At 37.8% G+C, this 20542-nt stretch overlaps 1 protein-coding gene across 1 annotated transcript in view; it reads right to left on the reverse strand.

The window, feature by feature from the left end:
* Positions 1-2858: 2858 nt before the first annotated feature.
* LOC124555883 overlaps positions 2859-20542 on the reverse strand; it is a 238476-nt gene continuing 220792 nt past the window's right edge. Inside the window, exons 23-26 of the mRNA XM_047129944.1 lie at positions 17908-18206; positions 13472-13716; positions 13172-13389; positions 2859-4114 (exon numbers count right to left, since the gene is read on the reverse strand). Of these exons, the coding sequence (XP_046985900.1) occupies positions 3990-4114; positions 13172-13389; positions 13472-13716; positions 17908-18206 (887 nt within the window). The 3' untranslated portion in view covers positions 2859-3989. The remainder of the gene's footprint in view (positions 4115-13171; positions 13390-13471; positions 13717-17907; positions 18207-20542) is intronic.

Raw genomic sequence — 20542 nt, forward strand, 5'->3', positions numbered from 1 at the left:
AGACATCTATCTGAAGTCTTCAGGAACAATGATCATCAAATAAAGGAAGTGATGTCACGTAAGAACTGCAATAAGACCACCAACAAGAAGTAGGAAAAGAAACTTGCTTTTCTGCCAATCAGTAGCTCCGTGTCTGGCAAGATAAGCCACCTGCTGAAAAGTCACAAAATCAGACCAATTTTTGGGCATTCATAAAAAAATACGGACAGTACTGAGACCAGTTAAAGGTGTGGCAGGTCTCAGAACACGCGGTATCTAAAATATACTTAGAGAATGCACCCAATATTTTGTCAGACAAACATCGTAGAACAATGCAAAAAAGAGAATTAGATTTTGATGCCTACACTACCCTGAAAAAACTGCATTAGCTGAGCATGCTCTAGAAAATTGTGACCAGATCAGATTTGATAAAACCTCTATCCTGATTCACACTAATGGCTTCTGGGACTCTTTAGTTCAAGAACCCACTGAAATAAAAACCACTGACAACACCCTTAAAGGATGGTTAGCAGAGTCACAAATTGAAATTCAAGGTTTTTTCCATGTTTTCAAGGTTCAGTTTTACTTTTTATCAATCTCTTATTTCTGTTTTAGTATATAAATAATATTGCCTTATAGTCTACTTCTTATCAAAATATGTTTGTAAACATTCAAATTTTCTAAAGGTGTTTGTCTGTCAGGATTATAAAGGGTGATTCTTATTAACATTTAAAAAACCCCGAAATGACGTAGATGACTCTGAGACAAGTAATTTAATATAAGACACATGGGGTTGCAAATGTCAGAATATACCCCAAAATTGGATGACAAACGCTGAACACGTGACATCACCAGATGACGATGATGTACGTTGCCGCACGTGAAGGTGTTGGGCTTGTCAAGCCTACTCTCGCTGGTAAAGGTAAGTGCTTCACATCACTCGGCTAGTCTACTCATAAATGTAACCCGAATCATTGTAGTCTTGTATAGCTACTACCAGCACTATCATATCAATTGGATAATTCAAGAATGAAAACAGAATAGCCTAGTGGAGCGATATGTAGCACTGCCACTTTTCGGTGAAGGTAGGACTGACAAGCCCAACTGCTGCACGTGCTGCGAGGTACGTCATCTGGTGACTTCACATGGTCAACATCTGTCATCCACTTTTCAGGTATTTCCCGACATTTTTGGCCCTCACGTCTTATATTCAATTATTTGTCTCAGCATTATCTACATTACTTCAAGGGTTTTTAACTGCTAATAAGAATCACCCTGTATATCAAAACTGAAAATAATAAAGGAAAAAGCAATGCACTATACTCGTTCACCAAGTGTCTAGATTTAACACACAGCATTTCTTGTTATACTGTACATAAAACAATTTCATGTAAAGTACTTAATTTCAATATTGTTTTATTTCATTAAGCTGACATTCCCAATACACTCTCGGCCACATCATCTCAACTTTCAAAGTTGTGTTGCGACAAAATGAGAAATGAGAACACGGAAGAAAAATTTTTTGTGCCTGTTTTATTAAGAAAAGAAAATATTGACTTTAATGTTTATTATGAAACAGTAATAATAGAGCAGAATGTTTTAAATTCCAGGACTCCATTTGAATTTCCTGACTTTTTTCTCAGGTTATGTAAGATGCCCGGCTGATTCAGAATTTTCAAGGATCACTAGCTACTTAATAAAGACAGCAGCCTGTAGCTCAGCACGGCTTGCACCCAGAGAGCATGATGTTGAAACGGGCACATCGAATGCAGAGTTAACATGTGGCAAGGTTGTGAACACCAGTGATATCACAGCCAGCAGCTACAGTATATAAGGGCATACCAGCAGTCAATCTACAGTCATTCAACTTGACAATGGAAAAGAAGTGCTTGATCAAAAGTTAGTGATGTTTTAACTTCAATGGCTGAAAGCGCAAGAACATTTTATTCAGTGTTACTGCCATGAGACTAAGCATTCTCGCACTATTAAGTTTTGTCTGTTGGTTTCCCTACAGTTTCTTTTGTATGGACAGTGTAGTAGTCCATTTTTCCTTTTACAGTATTCTCCAAATGGTACCATCAAACCAAGCTGGGTCTTTGCCACATTTTATTACTTTCCTTGATACGTATTTATGCAAACCATGGTATATTAATGCACAATTGTTCCCCATATTCCAGATCTGAAGTAAATGTTCTCAATTTACCCTTTAAGTAAGCTGATAGCCAGTCACAAATACTTTCCTAACTTTATTTATGACCTTTTTGCTTTTGGTGATCATTGTTTCTCATAACACCATGGTCACTTATCCCTCTCTCACTGATGACACAAAAAGATTGGTTCTGTTTGTAGCCACAAGGTCTAAAATGTTTCTTTCAGCTGTGGGTTGTTTGTCTAGTTGTTCAGGGTAGTTGTCAGACAATGAAGTCGACATTATTTTGCAGCATTGTTTGTCCTTATTGTCAGTAACATTAATGTACATTTTCCCAATTGATATTGGGTAGGTTAATCACCACCTGATACCACCATTGTGTACTTGGGAGTATTTCCATGATATCAAGTTTAGGCTACTTTGGATAATGATATGATCAACGAGTGTGGATCTGTTGGTAGAAACATCTGATTTATAAAAGAAGTCAATCAAACCTGATTATTCCTGTCCATATTAGTTTGCAGTCCAATTTATTTTAGACTCACTGGATCTAATGTTTCTGCTTGTTACAACAAATGCTCCTTCTCCACGAGATTATAATCTGTCTTTCCGATTTGTGAACACAGATTCAAATATATTTGTGTAATTGCGTAGCATAAAGTTCTTTAAATATTTGGAAGGCGTACAAATTACTGCTGCTAACAAAAAATTTAATTTCAAACGAGATGAATATCAAACTAATGATGGGAGTGGTCATTCCGTGCGCACATTTAGTGTCCCATTTCACACAGCTGGGAGACACACAGATCATATCAATGCAGTTGACTAGCAACCTTTGAAAGAGCAAAGGCTTGCAATTTGTCTTTCTTACAAGCAGTCTTTACACTAAAGTGGAGTTTCCAAAAACAATGTTAGAATACAGGTAACATTTAAATACACATACACTCATTTAACCTAAACCTATTTATTTAAACAACACAATTAGAAAATAATTACAACAAAAATATAGAAAATAACCAAATATAAAATACACAGCATGAAATGATATTTGTTCAGTTCGTGCCATAGTCTGAATGGCGTTTATAACATATCAATCAGTAAGGGCTTTAATTTGTACTCTCATAAAGTGATACGTATAATAATACTAATAATAACATTGTAGAGTGGGAGTTTCCAAAAACAATGTTAGAATACAGGTAATATTTAAATACACATACACTCATTTAACCTAAACCTATTTATTTAAACAACACAATTAGAAAATAATTACAACAAAAATATAGAAAATAACCAAATATAAAATACACAGCATGAAATGATATTTGTTCAGTTCGTGCCATAGTCTGAATGGCGTTTATAACATATCAATCAGTAAGGGCTTTAATTTGTACTCTCATAAAGTGATACGTATAATAATATTAATAATAACATTGTAGAGTGATACGTATAATAATAATAATAATAATAATAATAATAATATTAAGTAATTAACTATAAGTACTAGCCAAAGACATATTTTTTAAAAAAATACTGTTTTAACAGTCTTCTTAGATCAATAAAAACTAAACTTGCCACAATAAATGTTGATGCTCCTATAATCTTTCAGATTACTTACAAGAACATAAAAAGTGCTACATAAAGATCATTTGTAATTTTAAACCATCTTAAAATCTTTGAAAACTCTTTTTTAAGAAAATGTATGTGCTCAATTGCTAAACAAAGACAGTTCAATTAGTGCACAGTAGTTATCACAAAAAAACATTTTATAAATGATTCCATATTTGAACATGGCAGTTAGCCCCATATTCACAATCATTTAGCATGATCTTGTTTCACAACAGTTACTGAGAATTACAGCTTATTATTGTTTGGTGTTAACTTCACCTGCTTGATAGGCTGCTGAACGTTTATATTCCCTGAAGGCTCTTGAAAGCACAGTAACTGTAAATGCTGACGGTATTATGAAAATACCAAGGTAAGTGGTACCTGCAAGAAATAACAGCTATAAAATGAAATGTCATGGTGATTAAACTTGGCAACAAGCTTAACCTTTGAAGTTACAGCTAAACACATTATAAAGGAAGCACATTAACGCCAAGAACATTAACATGCAAACAAATGTATCTCACTTGATATAAAATGTTAACATACATAGTAAACAATAGATGCATTATGCAGAATGATCAGTTTATGGTTCATTGCTTACAAATGAAAGTGAGATACTGCGCCTGTACTTCTTTTTCATGATTAAAAAAAGTGTTTACATCATTCAAGATGCCTATTAAGTAGTTAAGTGGTGATGAGAATGGCAAAAATACAGTTGACTGATACTGTATACTCAACATGGAAAAAGTATTTCCAGCTTTGAAAGATTATAGAGAACACAGAAACAAACATACTTTCTACTAGAAAATAATGTTATGGGACAGCTCCTTTTATAAGGCTATACCTTATAGGTATTAGAAGTCCTAAAAGACTTATCTAGTTTTATCAGAATACTAGAAGACATTAAGAGTTCAAACATTATGACCTAACTGCAACAAAATGACTTACTCTGTGGAAACTAGCGCCAGTTATAAAAAGACTGATCACATGCAAACCAATCTATTTTCTTCAAATATGATATTACCAGTACTATGAATAGAAGAAACAAGGCAATGAGGAAACTATTAGTCCTAGAAAGAAAATGAGGAACACCATTCCCACATAAAGTTTTATGTATTTCAATTTTGTACTGGAAAGTATTTTTACAGGAACCTGCAGTTTTTAAGTTATTCTAAAAAAAAATTACTTTTAACTGCCCCCCCCCCCTCCACCGGTGGGGATTTTCAATATGTTGTTCATGACACATCCTCCAAACACTGTACAAAAATTTGCAACTACACAATTTTTTTTCTTCTAATTTTTTGTTGCTGACTGATAACAACACCAAAAAAATTTGGAATATTATTACAAGGGAGACAGGGCAACCAAGAGTACAGGATGACGGCATTACCATCAAAGTGAATGGAAACTTGATAAACAACAAGCTGGAAGTCAAAAACATTTTGAATAATAATTTTTTAAATGTTGTAGAGAAAATAGGATCTAAATGTTCATTAGAAGAAGCAAGGCAGTTAATGGAAGAGGCCTTACCCACACCATTTGATACAATTGAAATTCCACCCACCTCTCCTTCTGAAATTAGGAAGATAATAAACACTCTTACGAATAAAAGCTCACATAGAATTGATGGCATTTCCAGCAGGATAATAAAAGCTTGTTCCTAAGAGATAAGTGGGATTCTTAGCCACATATGTAATAGCTCTCTGAAGAAGGGTATTTTCTCAGATAGACTGAAGTATGCCATTGTTATACCACTGCATAAAAAAGGGGATACATCTGATGTCAACAACTACCGCCCAATCTCTATTCTGACTGCCTTATCCAAAATTCTTGAAAAAGTAATGTATTGTAGAGTAGCTTCACACCTTTGTAAAAATAAAGTTTTCACAAAATGTCAGTTAGGTTTCCAGAAGGGTTTTTCAACGGAAAATGCTATATACACTTTCACTAATGACATATTAAATGCTCTGAGTAACCGGAAGTCACCCGTTGGGATTTTTTGTGATCTATCAAAGGCTTTTGATTGTGTAAATCATGGAATACTTCTAGATAAGCTCAAGTACTGTGGTATGAATCGAACAGTGCTCAAATGGTTTAAATCATACCTAACTGGAAGAGTGCAGAAAGTTGAAATAAACAGTTCACATAACATGCAAAAAACTGGTGATTTCTCAAACTGGGGAACAATCAAGAATGGGGTGCCACAAGGTTCGGTCTTGGGTCCTCTGCTGTTCTTAATATATATTAATGGCTTGCCATTCTATATTCACAAAGATGCAATTAATGGCTTGCCATTCTATATTCACGAAGATGCAAAGCTGGTACTTTTTGCCGATGATACAAGTATAGCTATCACACCCGACAGACAAGAATTAACTGGTGAAATTGTAAACGATGTTTTTCAGAAAATCATTAAGTGGTTCTCTGCAAATGGGATCTAATTAAACTTTGACAAAACACAGTATATTCAGTTCCACACAGGAAATGGAATGACACCATTAATAAATATAGACTTCGATCAGAAATCGGTAGCTAAGGTAGAATATTCAAATTTCTAGGTGTATGCATTGATGAGGGGTTGAACTGGAAAAAACACACTGAGGATCTGCTGAAACGTTTTGAGTTCAACTACTTATTCTATTAGGGTCATTGCAAATTTTGGCGACATACATCTGAGTAAATTAGGTTACCACACCTATTTTCATTCTCTGCTTCCGTATGACATATTCTGGGGTAACTCATCATTGAGTAAAAGAGTGTTCATTGCACTAGAGCATGTAATCAGAATAATTGCTGGAGCTCATCCAAGATCCTCCTGCAGACACTTATTTAAAGAGCTAGAAAGCTTCACTGTAGCCTCACAATATACATATTCACTTATGAAATTTGTTATTAACAATCCGAAGGAATTCAAAAGTAATAGCAGGGTAATGGCTACAACACTAGGAGAAAGGATGATTTTCACTGCTCAAGGTTAAATCTAACTTTGGCTCAGAAGGGGGTAAATTACGCTGCCACAAAAGTCTTTGGTCACTTACCTAATAGCATCAAAAGTCTGACAGATAGCCATTAGCATTTAAAAGGAAATTAAAAGAATTTCTTAATGGCAACTCCTTCTACTCATTAGATGAATTGTTGAATATAGTAAGTGGGTAATTTCCTAACCCCCAACAAAAAAAAAAAAAAAAAAAAAAATTTAAAATATTGAGTGTCATGTAATATTTTGTCTAATGTAATATCTTGTATAGACACCTTTTATTAACCTGACACATTCCACATCATTACGAAATGTCGTATTCATGATCTATGGAACAAGTAGTAATCTAATCTAATCCAAACTATTGGAGCTGATACGTGTAACAGACACTTGAGAATGGCTACACAGCCAAAACTATGTAGTACTGAAACATATAAAATAAAAGGGTAGTTTAATCCTAACAATGGTGGCCAGCACAGCAAATTGACAGCATTCAACTATAATAATAGTTGCTGTCTCAAGCTTTTCATCTATCATGCTGTTATTTATGAAGAAATTTGATCTGGTAAAAATTACCATAATATCTGACTAGATCTCGACAAAATATGTCAAGCACAAAGACTGGCAACTTGCTCATAATATCTAAATACAAAGTGGTGCACTTCGTGGAACATAAACATGTGATATCCTTTTAACTATAAGATTAATGAGTCACACCTTGTCAGTCATATCATAAATGTGTGTGCCTTGAAGGCTATGTGAGCAAGTGCCAGACAGTAAATCCAAAGGTCGAGCTTTCAAATCTCAGTAAAGTCAAAGAATTTTTCCTGTCACTTATCACTTCTTTCATATCTAGCAATAATTTGTTAAAGTGAAAAATACCAAATGGCACCACAGTTCGGGGTCCACCTGTATCTAGTCATCTCAAAGGTCAGAGGAGGCCAAGAGCATACTATCTACAATATGACCGTGCCTAATACAGCACTGAATTGTTTGAAAGAACCTTCGTGATGAGGACTGCTTTAACTCTCCATGCCTTTTTTCCCCTTTCCTCAACAATATGTAGAGATGTGTAACAGAACAACCACTTTGGCTCAGTTGTAGTTGAAGCAAATCACAGGCGATAGTTAACTGATAAAACATTGGGAAAACACAGTTTGCCTACAAAAGAGGGGACTTAAAATACACTTTTATGCCCTATACTTGAGTAATATTCAAGTGTATGGAACCCATATCAGGTTGGACTTACAGGGAACATCAAGGGATGGTGCAAATGGTTACAGACTTTTTATGTGTAGCAGAAAAAAAACCTCAAAACACACAAAATCTTACCACTCTCAGTACATGGATAGAATACAAGAAACTTCAGTATATAGTATGGTAGAAAGTACCCTCTGTCACACACTTCGCAATGATACACATACGAAGTGTGTGAGAAGAGCAGTGAGACTGATTTTTTATCTACCAATGTTTCCATTTTTCTTCAAACAACAACAATGTCCCCTTCAAAGTAGTTCCCTTTGGCAGCTATACATCAGCAGAGTTGTCATTCCCAATCCTGCTAGCAGTTCCAAAAGGCTTCAATTGGTAGGGCCTTTTTTTTTTAACAGTTTGATCACATTCGTTTGAATATTCTTGCAAATCACAAAATGACATCCTTTTAAGACATTTTTCAATTTCGGGAGAAGAAAAAAGGTGATAAGGACTCAGATGAGGCAAATGAGGGGGGGGGGGGGGGGGCTGTGGATCAACAAGAATGCCTTTTATGGTAAAAAATTCCATGATGGAAGTGGTCATGTGGCTTGGGGTGTTGTCATGTTTGCTCTTCAAGGTGAGGCCATCACTGAATTAAAGCCACTTGTCACAATGATACACTGTGAGTAAATGTGTGTGCATCGGAGATAAGACAGTCGGCACAAGAGCACACTCATAGATTTTTCATTAGGCTTCTCAGAATAAAAAAGTGCTGAGTCAACAAATCTAATGTTCTAAGGAATCATGTGGTTAATCATTAAAATGGATGAAGTGAATCCAATGTGCTTAGGAATCATGTGGTTAATTATTAAAATGTGTGAAGTGTTGGAATGTCAGACAGCAAAGACTCAGAACAATAATTTTTCTGAGAGCGCAGACATGAAATGAGTAGTTTCTGTTATTTGCCGAGGTGCGAACTATCTCCTCAGCTGAGCATATTGTCTGCTAATTGTATTTCGACAGATTTCTTGATCACTGAATCCCAATAGGATGAGGCTGTGAACAGTATCTTGACTTTCCCATAATTCATGCAATGGCCAATGGAAATACAATGTTCAGGCATTGCAGCTTTGTTGGGCTGTAGAAAGCGGATATATAGCTTGTGTTTGATGCAACATTCTTGTACAGAGCATATTGTTTGTTCTATGCAACTTTTAACATACTGACAAGGAATTTCATAAGTTCGTAAAAGCAGATCATCTTTCACAGATCCGGGAAGAGCTGCCATCTTGGCTGGTGTGTGGAAGATCACACCCACTTAATGCTTCTTTATTATTCTGCCCATACATCATTTGGATTGGCAAAAGTGATCACTGTCATAAAGACTGAGGTATAACATCAATTGCAGTGATGCCATGAGATTGAGGGAAGAGATCGTAAGTTTAATAGACAAAGAAGTGTCATGGGCAACACAAATGTGGGTAGGTGCATTGAAGAGACAGAGATCGAGATGATGAAGTAGTACTACCCTCCACCAACATAGTACTACCCTCCACCACTTACCTCCACCCGGGCTGGTTCACTCACTGACAGTATCTGTGTTAACCAGCATGTAAACCCATCCAGATGCTCTGGGGTTCTGACAGAGGGCATGGTATCCTCAAAGGACTGGAGATGATCATAACTGAAATGCATTTCATGGAAATTAACACAGATCGCAGAACAGGCGGACATTAGTTGTTACCCCACAGCCACTGGCAGATGACTGTCGTATTTCCACTGTGTGAGATATTTGTCATGATACTGCATAAACAACCTAGAAAGGGCTCTCCCCACAAGTATCGCGAAGCCAGAGCAATTGCCAGACTGACGGCCACTGCCCAGAGTCCTGATACCACCAGACAGGCACCTGTTCCTCAGCACTTACAGAGAGGTAATATCTCAGGCCTCAATAGTGCATTCCCTGCGTAGTCAGGTTCCTTGCATGGCCTACATGTCTCTAACAATATTAGAAAAGGTGGAGAACAGACCTGGATGTGGGGACTTAATGAAAGTAAGTGGTTGAAAATAAATAAGTAAAATGGGAAAAGCCATAATCAATGTCCTGCGACAAGCTAGGTTGTCAATAGGCAATCTGTCTACAGACAGAGTACGAGAAAAGATATAGTCAGAAAGTAAGACTGCAACGCTGGAAAGGAAAAAAATAATGCAGTGACTCGAGACCCCATGCTCGCCACAGGTTTTCTCAGAAAAGAGTTGCAAGGCCACAAGAGAGTGAGGGAGTGGGAGAGGGATTAGGGGGATATCATTACAGTTCCTTCTTGAAGAAACTACTCATTGTAGTGATATAAGCGTTTGGTGGAAGATTTGGAGGGGGGGATGACAAGCCTCAAACATAACTCTAGGAGACTTCTAGCCTGCTGCCTTAAATCCACAGTTCCTGATTGTGCAAATATTGTTGCTCAACAGCTGGCATTCTCAAATGGTGTTCAATAGGCTTCTAAAACTATGACCTTCGACTTCTTGAAAATGCAGGAGGAGCACATCATATTGAGCATCATTTGCTACACCGATCTATGTCCTACAAATGTGTGAAAGAGGAGTAAAATCGATGACTTGTAGGGTGTGTGCTACCTTTGCAAAACATTAAGCTGCCTCAAGCCAAATATGGAATACGTGTCTTCATCATCATTTTTGGCAGTTCTGGAAACACTTCATTCGTAAATGAACAAGACAAATAATCATTTAGTTTTGAAGTTCCAGCAATAACTGTGTTTGCAGACTAAATTACAGGAATTCATGTCCACCTATTATAAAAAGAACTGTTCTTTTTAACATGAACATCGACAGGAATCAGACACAACACCAACATAAACACTGGTTTGTGAAGTTCAAAAGTCTAACTTGTGAGGGAAGTTACTCAGAAACCTGTACTGTGCTTCTGTGTATACTTCCACAACAGATGAGAATGCAGATGAGGACAAAAACTACTAAAATAACTTTACAGATAGCCAGCTACCAGCATATAATAATGTGAACAGAGTTCTACAAAACCCAACAAAATAGAAAATAAGAACTGAATAAAAGTACACACTGATGATAGCACAAAGATGTTGAAACATATTTGGGAATTTGAAAACAGTTGTTTGCATAACAGATGAACCTGAATTCCCAAAATAAAAAGAACTCCCTCGTATATGGTGCCACTGCATTGTTAAAAAGTGTTCTGGACGGATGACTGCTCATGTCATAAATGTTCAGGGTTGATTTGCTGGCCAGTGGCTTGCCCTTCAATAGTTATTATCAGGGTTAACCATAAGCAATCTCTGTCATTAACACATTTTTAACTACAACAGTTTGCCTGGCAGAGGAAATTTTACCTAGCCCAAGATTCTAACTGTAGACACTTGGCACAGTGAGGCACAAACTCTGTTCAAAGCTCCGTGGTTTGACTATGTCCGAGATCTAGTATCTCAGTTTTTTGGGCACAATAAAGAGCACCAATTTGTCATTTCTTTTGTAGGGTTTGTACACAACTGTCACAAAGGAACCTCTTTACTGAAGCAGCAGGAGTTTTCCCTATCAAATATGGCAGCTACATCTGGTTTTCCCATCAGTGCATTATCGTAAGTAATATAGGCTGCAGGAACTCCTGTTATAGTTTGCAACACTGACAGCCAACAATACAATCACAAACATAAACTATTGGAACAAGACACACAACAGACCTCACTAACATCCTTGGCCATCTAGCAGAATGCGATCAGGAACATACAAAAATTTGCACAAAAATCTTGAAAATTCACTGGAGTGCAAAACTTAAGGATGAAAGTAACTTTCACACAATGTGTCACTGCCAAATAACATAGCTCGATAGAAGGAACTGCTACAGTACAGTATAGAAGGTAACGGAAAGACACACAATGAGAAGAACAAAAATGACACTTTGATTCAAAGACAATAATCACACAGAAGTCACCGTGATTTATAATGGTCCTCTGGACATTAGGAAAGATGGAAAATGGTTCTTAATAAGGTATGTGATCATCATGGATGGCAATGCATACTCTGCAATGTACTGGCAAAAGGTTGGTAAAGAATTATTGTGGCAGAGCGATATTTGCTAAATATCCTCTCATTCCAAGAACTACTCCACCTGCACAGTTCAATATAGTCACACACTGTCATCCATAAAAACAAAGACAGGGTGAAATGAACCCAGAAAAGGTGCACATGGGGAAAGAGCACAGCATCACAACAATGCTGACTGATAAATGTACCATGTTCAAAGATTTTGAGGTCAGTACGTCCATGCAACAACATGCCTCCCAACACTTTTAACAAAAGTGATAATGTTCGACAAAGCTGGGCGTATCCTCATCTGGTGAAAGGTGGGAACACGCAATGCACCCAGGAACATTGTTGAAAATGGTCATTTTGACGGTCCATGTGTTGTGCAGTGAGTCATAATGTTGCATGGGTGCAGTGACCTGCCAATCATTGAACACAGTACACCCACCAGTCAACATTGTGACACTGTACTCCTTCCCAAAGTGCATATTTTCAGGGTACATTTGGCACTGACTTCATTTTTATGGATGACAAAGTGTGATCACATTGAACTGTGACGGTGGGACAGCTCTTGAACGAGAGGATACTCAATGAAAGGACTGGCCTGCCTATTCCTCTGACTTAAATTCCATCGAATGTATGTGGGATGCATTGGGGAGATGTATTATAGCACATCCAACAGTTGTCAACTGTGGTGGTGGAGGAATGGAATGCTCTACCACAAGAACTCCCTACCAACCATGTGGCCAGCATGGGAGCACATTGCAGAACATTCATTGCCATCTGTGGTGATCACACACCCTATTAAGAACCACATCCCATCTTTCCTTATGTCCAGCAGACCATTATAAATCGTGGTGACTTTCAATAAAAGTGTCATTTCTGTTTGTCTGTCTTTCAGTTACCTTTTGTACTATACTGTAGGAGTTCATTCTATGTGTGGTCGATGTTTCATCGACCTATGTTACTTGGCAGTAACACATCATGCAAAAGTTACTTTCACCCTAAAGTTTTGCACACCATTGTAGTTATAGGTGTTAAAAGAATGAGTTCTAATTTTCTTATTAAGAACAATGGCGACTATATTCACAAAAACAACAAATCATGACAGATTAACCAGTAGTGTTTTATCACTCATACATGAATCTGGTCCTCTAGTTACAGTAACATTGCTGAAAACTGGACATAAGACTTACCAGCAACTAAAGCCAAAGCCCAGTATATAATGATCTCTCCCATATATGCTCTGATCTGAACAGCAGCACTCCATTTAGGCAGCACATTCACCCTCCAAACTGAGGTGACTGGATTTTTTAGAGAGAGCATTTTCCTGTGGCTGCTCGACTGTAATAATATTTGTCCAATTGTATAGGAACACAGTACAATATACATTTCTGTCAGTGATGCCTTTAATCTGTGAAACAAGATAAAAATTTTTTTTCTTCTTCAGTAAGTAGAGAGATGTCAACAGCAATTAATATATGTAAGAGACTAACCTATAGTCCAAGATAGCTTTTGTAGTGAATGTCAATATGAATGGAAATGTCATAAGTCCCACTGCTATCATGTATCCAACACCTTCTGAGATAGCTAGGAAGGAATACAGATACAGGTCTTCATGAAAAATAAAGTGTAAAGAATATAACGACTGCAATATTGTAGATATTATAACAGATCTTAATATTTCTTCTTCCACTCCCTGCAAATATGCTTTTATGGCAATCAACATGTTCAGTGCAATCTGAAACACAAACAAAAACAGCTAATTAAACAATTTCTGTTACTAATGTAATTACAGCATTACATTAATTATTTATTCACAGATGATGAAGGCATTAACCCTACAGCTAACACTATAAGGCATGCACACATAGCCTACAGGTAATTATGTAAATGTCAGAAGTGATATGTCAAGATAATCAAAACAACAACAACAGCAGATACCACTAGCCATCGACTTCTGGCAAATTCCTCCCACTCTCCGAACAGCCTCTCCATGAGGAGAACATGTTCAAAATGTGTAGTGTTAAGTTAAACACAAAATAAATACAAATGTGAGCAACAGCTGTAGAACACAAATAGTAATTGTTACAATATACATGCCCAATCAAGGCTGGACAAGAATGTATAGATTCTCTTGCCACTACAGAAACTACTAGACATCAAATCATTCAAATGGCTCTGAGCACTATGGGACTTAACTTTTGAGGTCATCATCAGTCCCCTAGAACTTAGAACTACTTAAACCTAACTAACCTAAGGACATCACACACATCCATGACCGAGGCAGGATTCGAACCTGTGACCATAGCTGTCGCGCGGTTCCAGACTGTAGCGCCTAGAACCACTCGGCCACTCTGGCTGGCAAACTACTAGACATCACTGTAATCGATGTTGTGACACGTGATATGGCGGCATGTGAAATTAAAGTAAAAAAAAAGCTGCTTGGAGACTGTTTAGCATAGTTCTGGAATGTTGAGCCCACGGCATATAAATAGGTATCAGCAGGCCAGGTGACTGAATGGTGGACTTAGACTATGAGGGTCAATCAAGGTGTGGAATCTGGGTTACTATGCTAAAGGATTTTTCTACTAATTCTCACATCACAGTCCACATTGACATCCTAAAACCCTAACTACTTTGAGAATTTTGTTTGCTCTTTTCTAGGTATGAATCATATAGAGAAGTGTCTCTACACTAATCAATTTTCTTTATTTCTAAAACTAGCTGAGAAACCTAGCTGCATTGCTCGGGTATTCATTTTGCCAATTTTCTATTAGAAATGAATACAAAAAATGAGCTGTGTTTGAAGTACAGTATTTTTAAAAAATTTATTACTATGTATTCATGAAAACGCTTTGTAAATTATCAAACAGTCATGTAAAGAAATATGCACGATGTACAAATTTGTAGGAACAGTATCCAGATTAAGGAACACGATCCCGAACAGTTTCTGTACGCTGGTCACTGCTGCTTCACGTGTCTACAAAGTGATTTTGTAACAGTCTCTATGACAATGCCTCTTCATAGCTTTGTAGATGGCTACAATTTTTGCCTGCAGCCGTCTCCGCTTCACGATTGAAAGATGTCAAAAGCGGTGCCAGTTGTCAGGGATTTCCTCAAGTTGACTCAACTGTAGGAGTGTCTTAGCACTAAAGAATAAATGCATTAAAACTTCATGAATGATGCAGCTCTTTTTCACCCACCTCACTGATCGCCACGTTGTATCACCTGAACTATGGGTCTTACATTCACTGCAATTGTTGCCTGACAGTAAAAGACATGTGTACCAAGTTCAGTTGGATTGGTCCACTGGTTCAGGAGGAGATGGGGAAAACACAAATGGACCCCCCTCCCCCCACACACACACACATTTTTATAATACTTAGAGATTGGAAAATGTGGAGTTGAAGACCAAATGCAAAAAAATATCAGGCAGTCCACCGCTGACAAAAGGCAATGAAGCAAACCACTACTAACTGAACAATTGTGAGGATAAACTGACTGCGATATGACAATGCAAGAAAAATGTGTGTAATACAGAGCAGATAGCACTCATATCTCAAAAGATAAAGTAGTTTTAAATATAGCACTTAAAATACTGGAATAAAACATTACGTAAGAGATGAGCAATCTGTGGTACAATTGTGGCAATATGAAGATTTGATTGCCAGAAAAAAGAATAAAATACTTTGCTGGTTTGGCTCATAAATAAAGAAATATCTTGATGATTATTTATTGAAGATGATAAAACTGCTATGGCAATATGATTACATTACACTAAAACTGATAGTAGAAGATAAATCTCTAAGGTAACACAACTGTACATAAACTCGGGGTTGTTGAATTTAGTACGACATCAAGCTTCCCAGTGATGCTTCTAAACACTTTGACATTGCACAAAACAGCACCTGGATACTGAGGAACCTCCTTACTCAGAGTTTGTACTCTACTCCGTGAAGTTCCACCAGTCTTAGAAAACCACAAAAGGTCACCAACCAACCACATTCCATACATGTTCAGGGGTGACATGTCACGCAAATGTGCAAACCAGAGAAGGAGTGGTACACATCTTTCTTCTAGTATGGCTTCCACATTTCTCATTATAAGAATCCAAGCCTTGTCCTGTTGAAATACAGGCTCCTGAGTTGTCTGCTGGAGGTGTAAGTCTTCTACTTCAAAAACATAGTTGATTTACTAGTTATTCTTTAGATTGCACTTGAGATGTACAAAATGAGAACTCAAGTTGCATCCAGTGATGTCCCACATCATTTGCAGGATTGCAATCACTGTGGCAGCATTTCATTCATATGTGGCCATCACAATCGGATATGTTAAACCAAGACTCCTCAACCATTCTGGTGACAATGCCTATGTGGACAACACATATTACCAATGCAGTTTGCAGTAAGACAATGTTCAACCATCAAACACATCTGCACCAGCTGCAATGTTTCAGAATTGAACTAATACTATACTGCCATTATGGTCATGCAAACAAAATGGTGGTCATCTTAAGTTGTGGTCACTTGGTGTGATCAACACATTCATTCAACAAATAACATACCATGTTCAAACTAAAATGACACCATACGACAAATCCATGTCCACAAGATTCATAATTATGGTCAGTTCGAAATCACTTGTCTGTACAACTGTGTGTGCCCTCTGATGTTTGATTTAAGGTGTCCACTTTGCATGAGAGCCCTTTACTGATGCAGCTTGTGAAGTTAAGTATGACAATTCTCTTTTTGGCAACAGTGTAATAGCTCAGTTTCATTAATGAGAAGCAAAGCAGCTGGTATCCCTGAAATTTGGAAGGAGGTGATCTACACAAAGTGGAAATGATGTAGCACAGGACTTTCTGTCAGTGACTGCTACTGTGCGTGTGTCCTCAGGAACCCACAGATAAGCTGTGGATGTTCCAGCTGGCTTTGGATAGCAGCTTAATGAATCCTAGAAGTTCTAACACCATAACAGGAAGATGGTATAATACGCTTACCATACCACATGAACTTTCACCACAGCAAAAATTCCAGTCAGGTAATACTGAAGCATTCTACAACAGGGAAATATGTATGGAGAGAGACATGAAAGACTTTGAATAAGTTCCAGAAATGAGATGGTATTCATAAGTGTGACATAAACTTTGTTATATTTTGCTGAAGTGCCATGTAATGCAACAGCTTTAAAGTAAATAAAGATATTTTGTGGTTCTTATTTCAATCCATAGATTTCCTTTACTGTTAACAGTATATTTTCTAGTGCCTGTAAGTGTTTTTGTGCGTATTATTGTGCTCTAATTTGTCCAGACACTATTCAACCAACATATGGGCAAACAGGCATCTGCAGCCAGCGTAGGCAAATAGCTCACACAGGTTCAGCCATGCAGCTGGGCTATAGTCTACAGAATCATAGGCCATGCCCAGGCACCCATAATATAATGTTAATATTTATTTTATCATATTTGTTGAACATGACATTTATTTTTATTCAACAGATACAAGATATTTGGAGTCAGATTCCATATTTAGACAGGACACACAACACTCTTCAGAGTAGGAACATTAAGCTGGGACCTTTCTGGAGATCCTGATCCCACACCTCCCTCAAACGACAATAAAAGTTGACACAAACATAGATATGATGTTAATCCCATTTTGAAGTACTGTGCAAATTTCTTTACACGTACATCATGGTACCAGAACAAATGTTGAAGATAATTTATTCAATTAACAAGATCAAAACATATACCTACAATCAAGATTTATCTTGTCACTGGGGATAAACCGCATTGGCCAGAGGTGGGTCACCTTGGCATGAAGTTGATGCTTTTCTGTTTGCCTTTTAATTTCTTTACGTCACATACACAGAAATGATCTCATAATGAAGTTATAGTATCACATTTGCTGCAAAAATAATATTTACTTACCACAATAATTATGGAAAATCGATGAAGGATGAGCTTTACATTGAATTTTCCAATACGAGGAGTAACTTCTCGTCCCATCCAGAAGTCATACCACATAAAGCCTTTTGATCCATATGGATTAAGATAGGAGATAGGCAATTTACCACCTCTTCTGTACAGAATTAGAGAAAATACAATTCCCACAAGCATTGCTGAAACTGCAGCCTCACTATACACACTGACTACAATGTCAGCAACTTCCCTTTTGAAGTAGCACACTGATGAAATTAGAACCAGTGCAAACAGGGCTGCAAAAATTCCTGTGGAACAAAATATAGAAAGAGATAACTTTATGTTCCTTGAGAACATTAATTAAATTTACTCCACGAAATTTACAATTGCAATATTTATATGGTAGTCATTACAACAGGCTTCATATTACAAACCAGGGAGAAAATCACAACCAGAATTAAGAAAAATCCCTCAATGACTGATCAAGAACAAGTACTCACTGTTAAATACACCACCCCAACAGTCCCCTCCCCGACACAACTACCCCACAATCCCCTTGCTATGGCCACCAACTGGGATGGGTACAGAGATGTGTCTGGGATTGGGCAGGTGGCAAGTAATAGCAGGTAGGGAAAGAGGAGGGGCATGTGGTGAAGCATAGCGGAGAGGGGAGGGGAGAGGAGGGGGCACGTGGCGAGGCATAACGGAGAGGGAAGGGGAGGGGGTAGGTGATGAGGCGCGGCTGTGAGGGGTGGGTGGCGAGGCGCAGCTGTGAGGAGTTGGTGGCGAGGCGCAGCTGTGGGGGGCGGGTAGCGAGGGTCGGGTGGTGAGGGGCGGCTGTGAGGGGCGGGTGGCGAGGCGTGGCTGTGAGGGGCGGGTGGCGAGGCGCGGCTGTGAGGGGCGGGTGGCGAGGCGCGGCTGTGAGGGGCGGGTGGCGAGGCGCGGCTGTGAGGGGCGGGTGGCGAGGCACAGCTGTGAGGGGCGGGTGGCGAGGCACAGCTGTGAGGGGCGGGTGGCGAGGCACGGCTGTGAGGGGTTTTATGTGAAAATTCTTAAAAGATTTTAAATAAAACAAATGATGTTAATATTCTACATCAGTATTCTTTGCGTCTACATATTTAATTCACAACATAGTCACCCTGGCGACAAAAGCTTTTCCCCAACAACAGGAGACTAGTTTGTTGATACTGTCACTGTATAATGTTTAACATTGTTGATGGAGCCACAATCTCACGTATTCTTGCATTGCTTCATCATTATCAAATCGAAGTCCTCGAAGGTGTTCTTTAAGTTTTGCAAACAGATGAAAAACAGATGAAAATCAGATGGGACCAAGTTGGGACTGGATGGAGAATGATCAATGACAGTGAATGCAGTGTGTCGGACTGTTGCAGACACTGCAATGCTCATATGTGGTCTAGCATTGTCTTGCTAAAGGAAAGGGTGTTTCATGTGCAGAGAAAAGCTTTGAATTCGAACCTTTATTACAGCACGCTGTTTCTCACGTACCAGCAGCTTTGTTATACACCATCATGTTTTAAGTTAAAATTCAGAGACCTCTAGCGGCAGAGGACATGAAGAACAAAGATGTAGAATGTTAATAAAGTTTGCTTTATTTAAACAGCTTTAAATTTTAACATGAAAATTCAGAGGTATTACTTTTCAGCACACCCTCATTTCTTTAATTCTTGGATATGTTGACATAAGCACAAAAAATGGCAAACACATGATCATTAACTTTGAATATAAAGTGCTTTAAAAAGTGAGAGTCTAGTTGTAGAAAGCAGCACTATACATTGTCCTACTGACAATTACAGATCAGGTCCAAGTTCACACTGGGGAAGGATGGAGAAAGAGAGTGCTACCTCGTTCAGCAACTGAAATATTGTTAACCAAGGTATGCCTTTATTGTAACTAGTTAAGACATCCTTATATGTTTATCTATTAAATTATCAAACATTACTGGATTTCCAAATAGTTACGAAAGCTGTTTTGATAAGAAATATATCTACATGTTGAAAAGAAGTGTGGCTGTGTGCAGCCCTTAGGTATGTATAACACTGCCAATAATCAAGTAGTACACATCTACAATTCCTGCATTTTCACAAGAGATTTCCTTGCATGCAATGTATATAAATGCAAGCCTTGATAAAAATGACAGGAAAATTTTGTGGCAACATGAAGGGCATCCAGCCAACCTCGTAGCAATGCCAAATCTGATAACCACGCCAACCCTGTGTAGGTACGAGATAAAGGCAAAAGAAAAAGACGACGACTCTCTCGCAAAGAGCTAAAGACAGTTCCTCAAGAAGACAGCCCCATGTAATACATACTTTTCACATTAACCAACAGAAGTTGTCATTTTCTAAATTGTCCTTTTGTATAATACGTAGAAAAGAACATGCACTATGGGAAATGTAACACTATTTCACATTTGTTGAGTTTGTAAATATTAATATGATGTGACAGTGTTGAAATGTGCACAAGATCACATGTTTGTTAGATGAAGATTCACATTTGTAACATGTAAACAGTTTCTGAATTTTTTATGACACCTAAAAATGAGATGACATTATTCTCATATGTCTGCAAAATCTGATAATGGGTTTATAATAAGTAACTGTTAAAAGTGGTGTACCATTGA

This window comes from Schistocerca americana, chromosome X, assembly GCF_021461395.2.
Source record: "Schistocerca americana isolate TAMUIC-IGC-003095 chromosome X, iqSchAmer2.1, whole genome shotgun sequence".
Taxonomy (NCBI): Eukaryota; Metazoa; Arthropoda; class Insecta; order Orthoptera; family Acrididae; genus Schistocerca; species Schistocerca americana.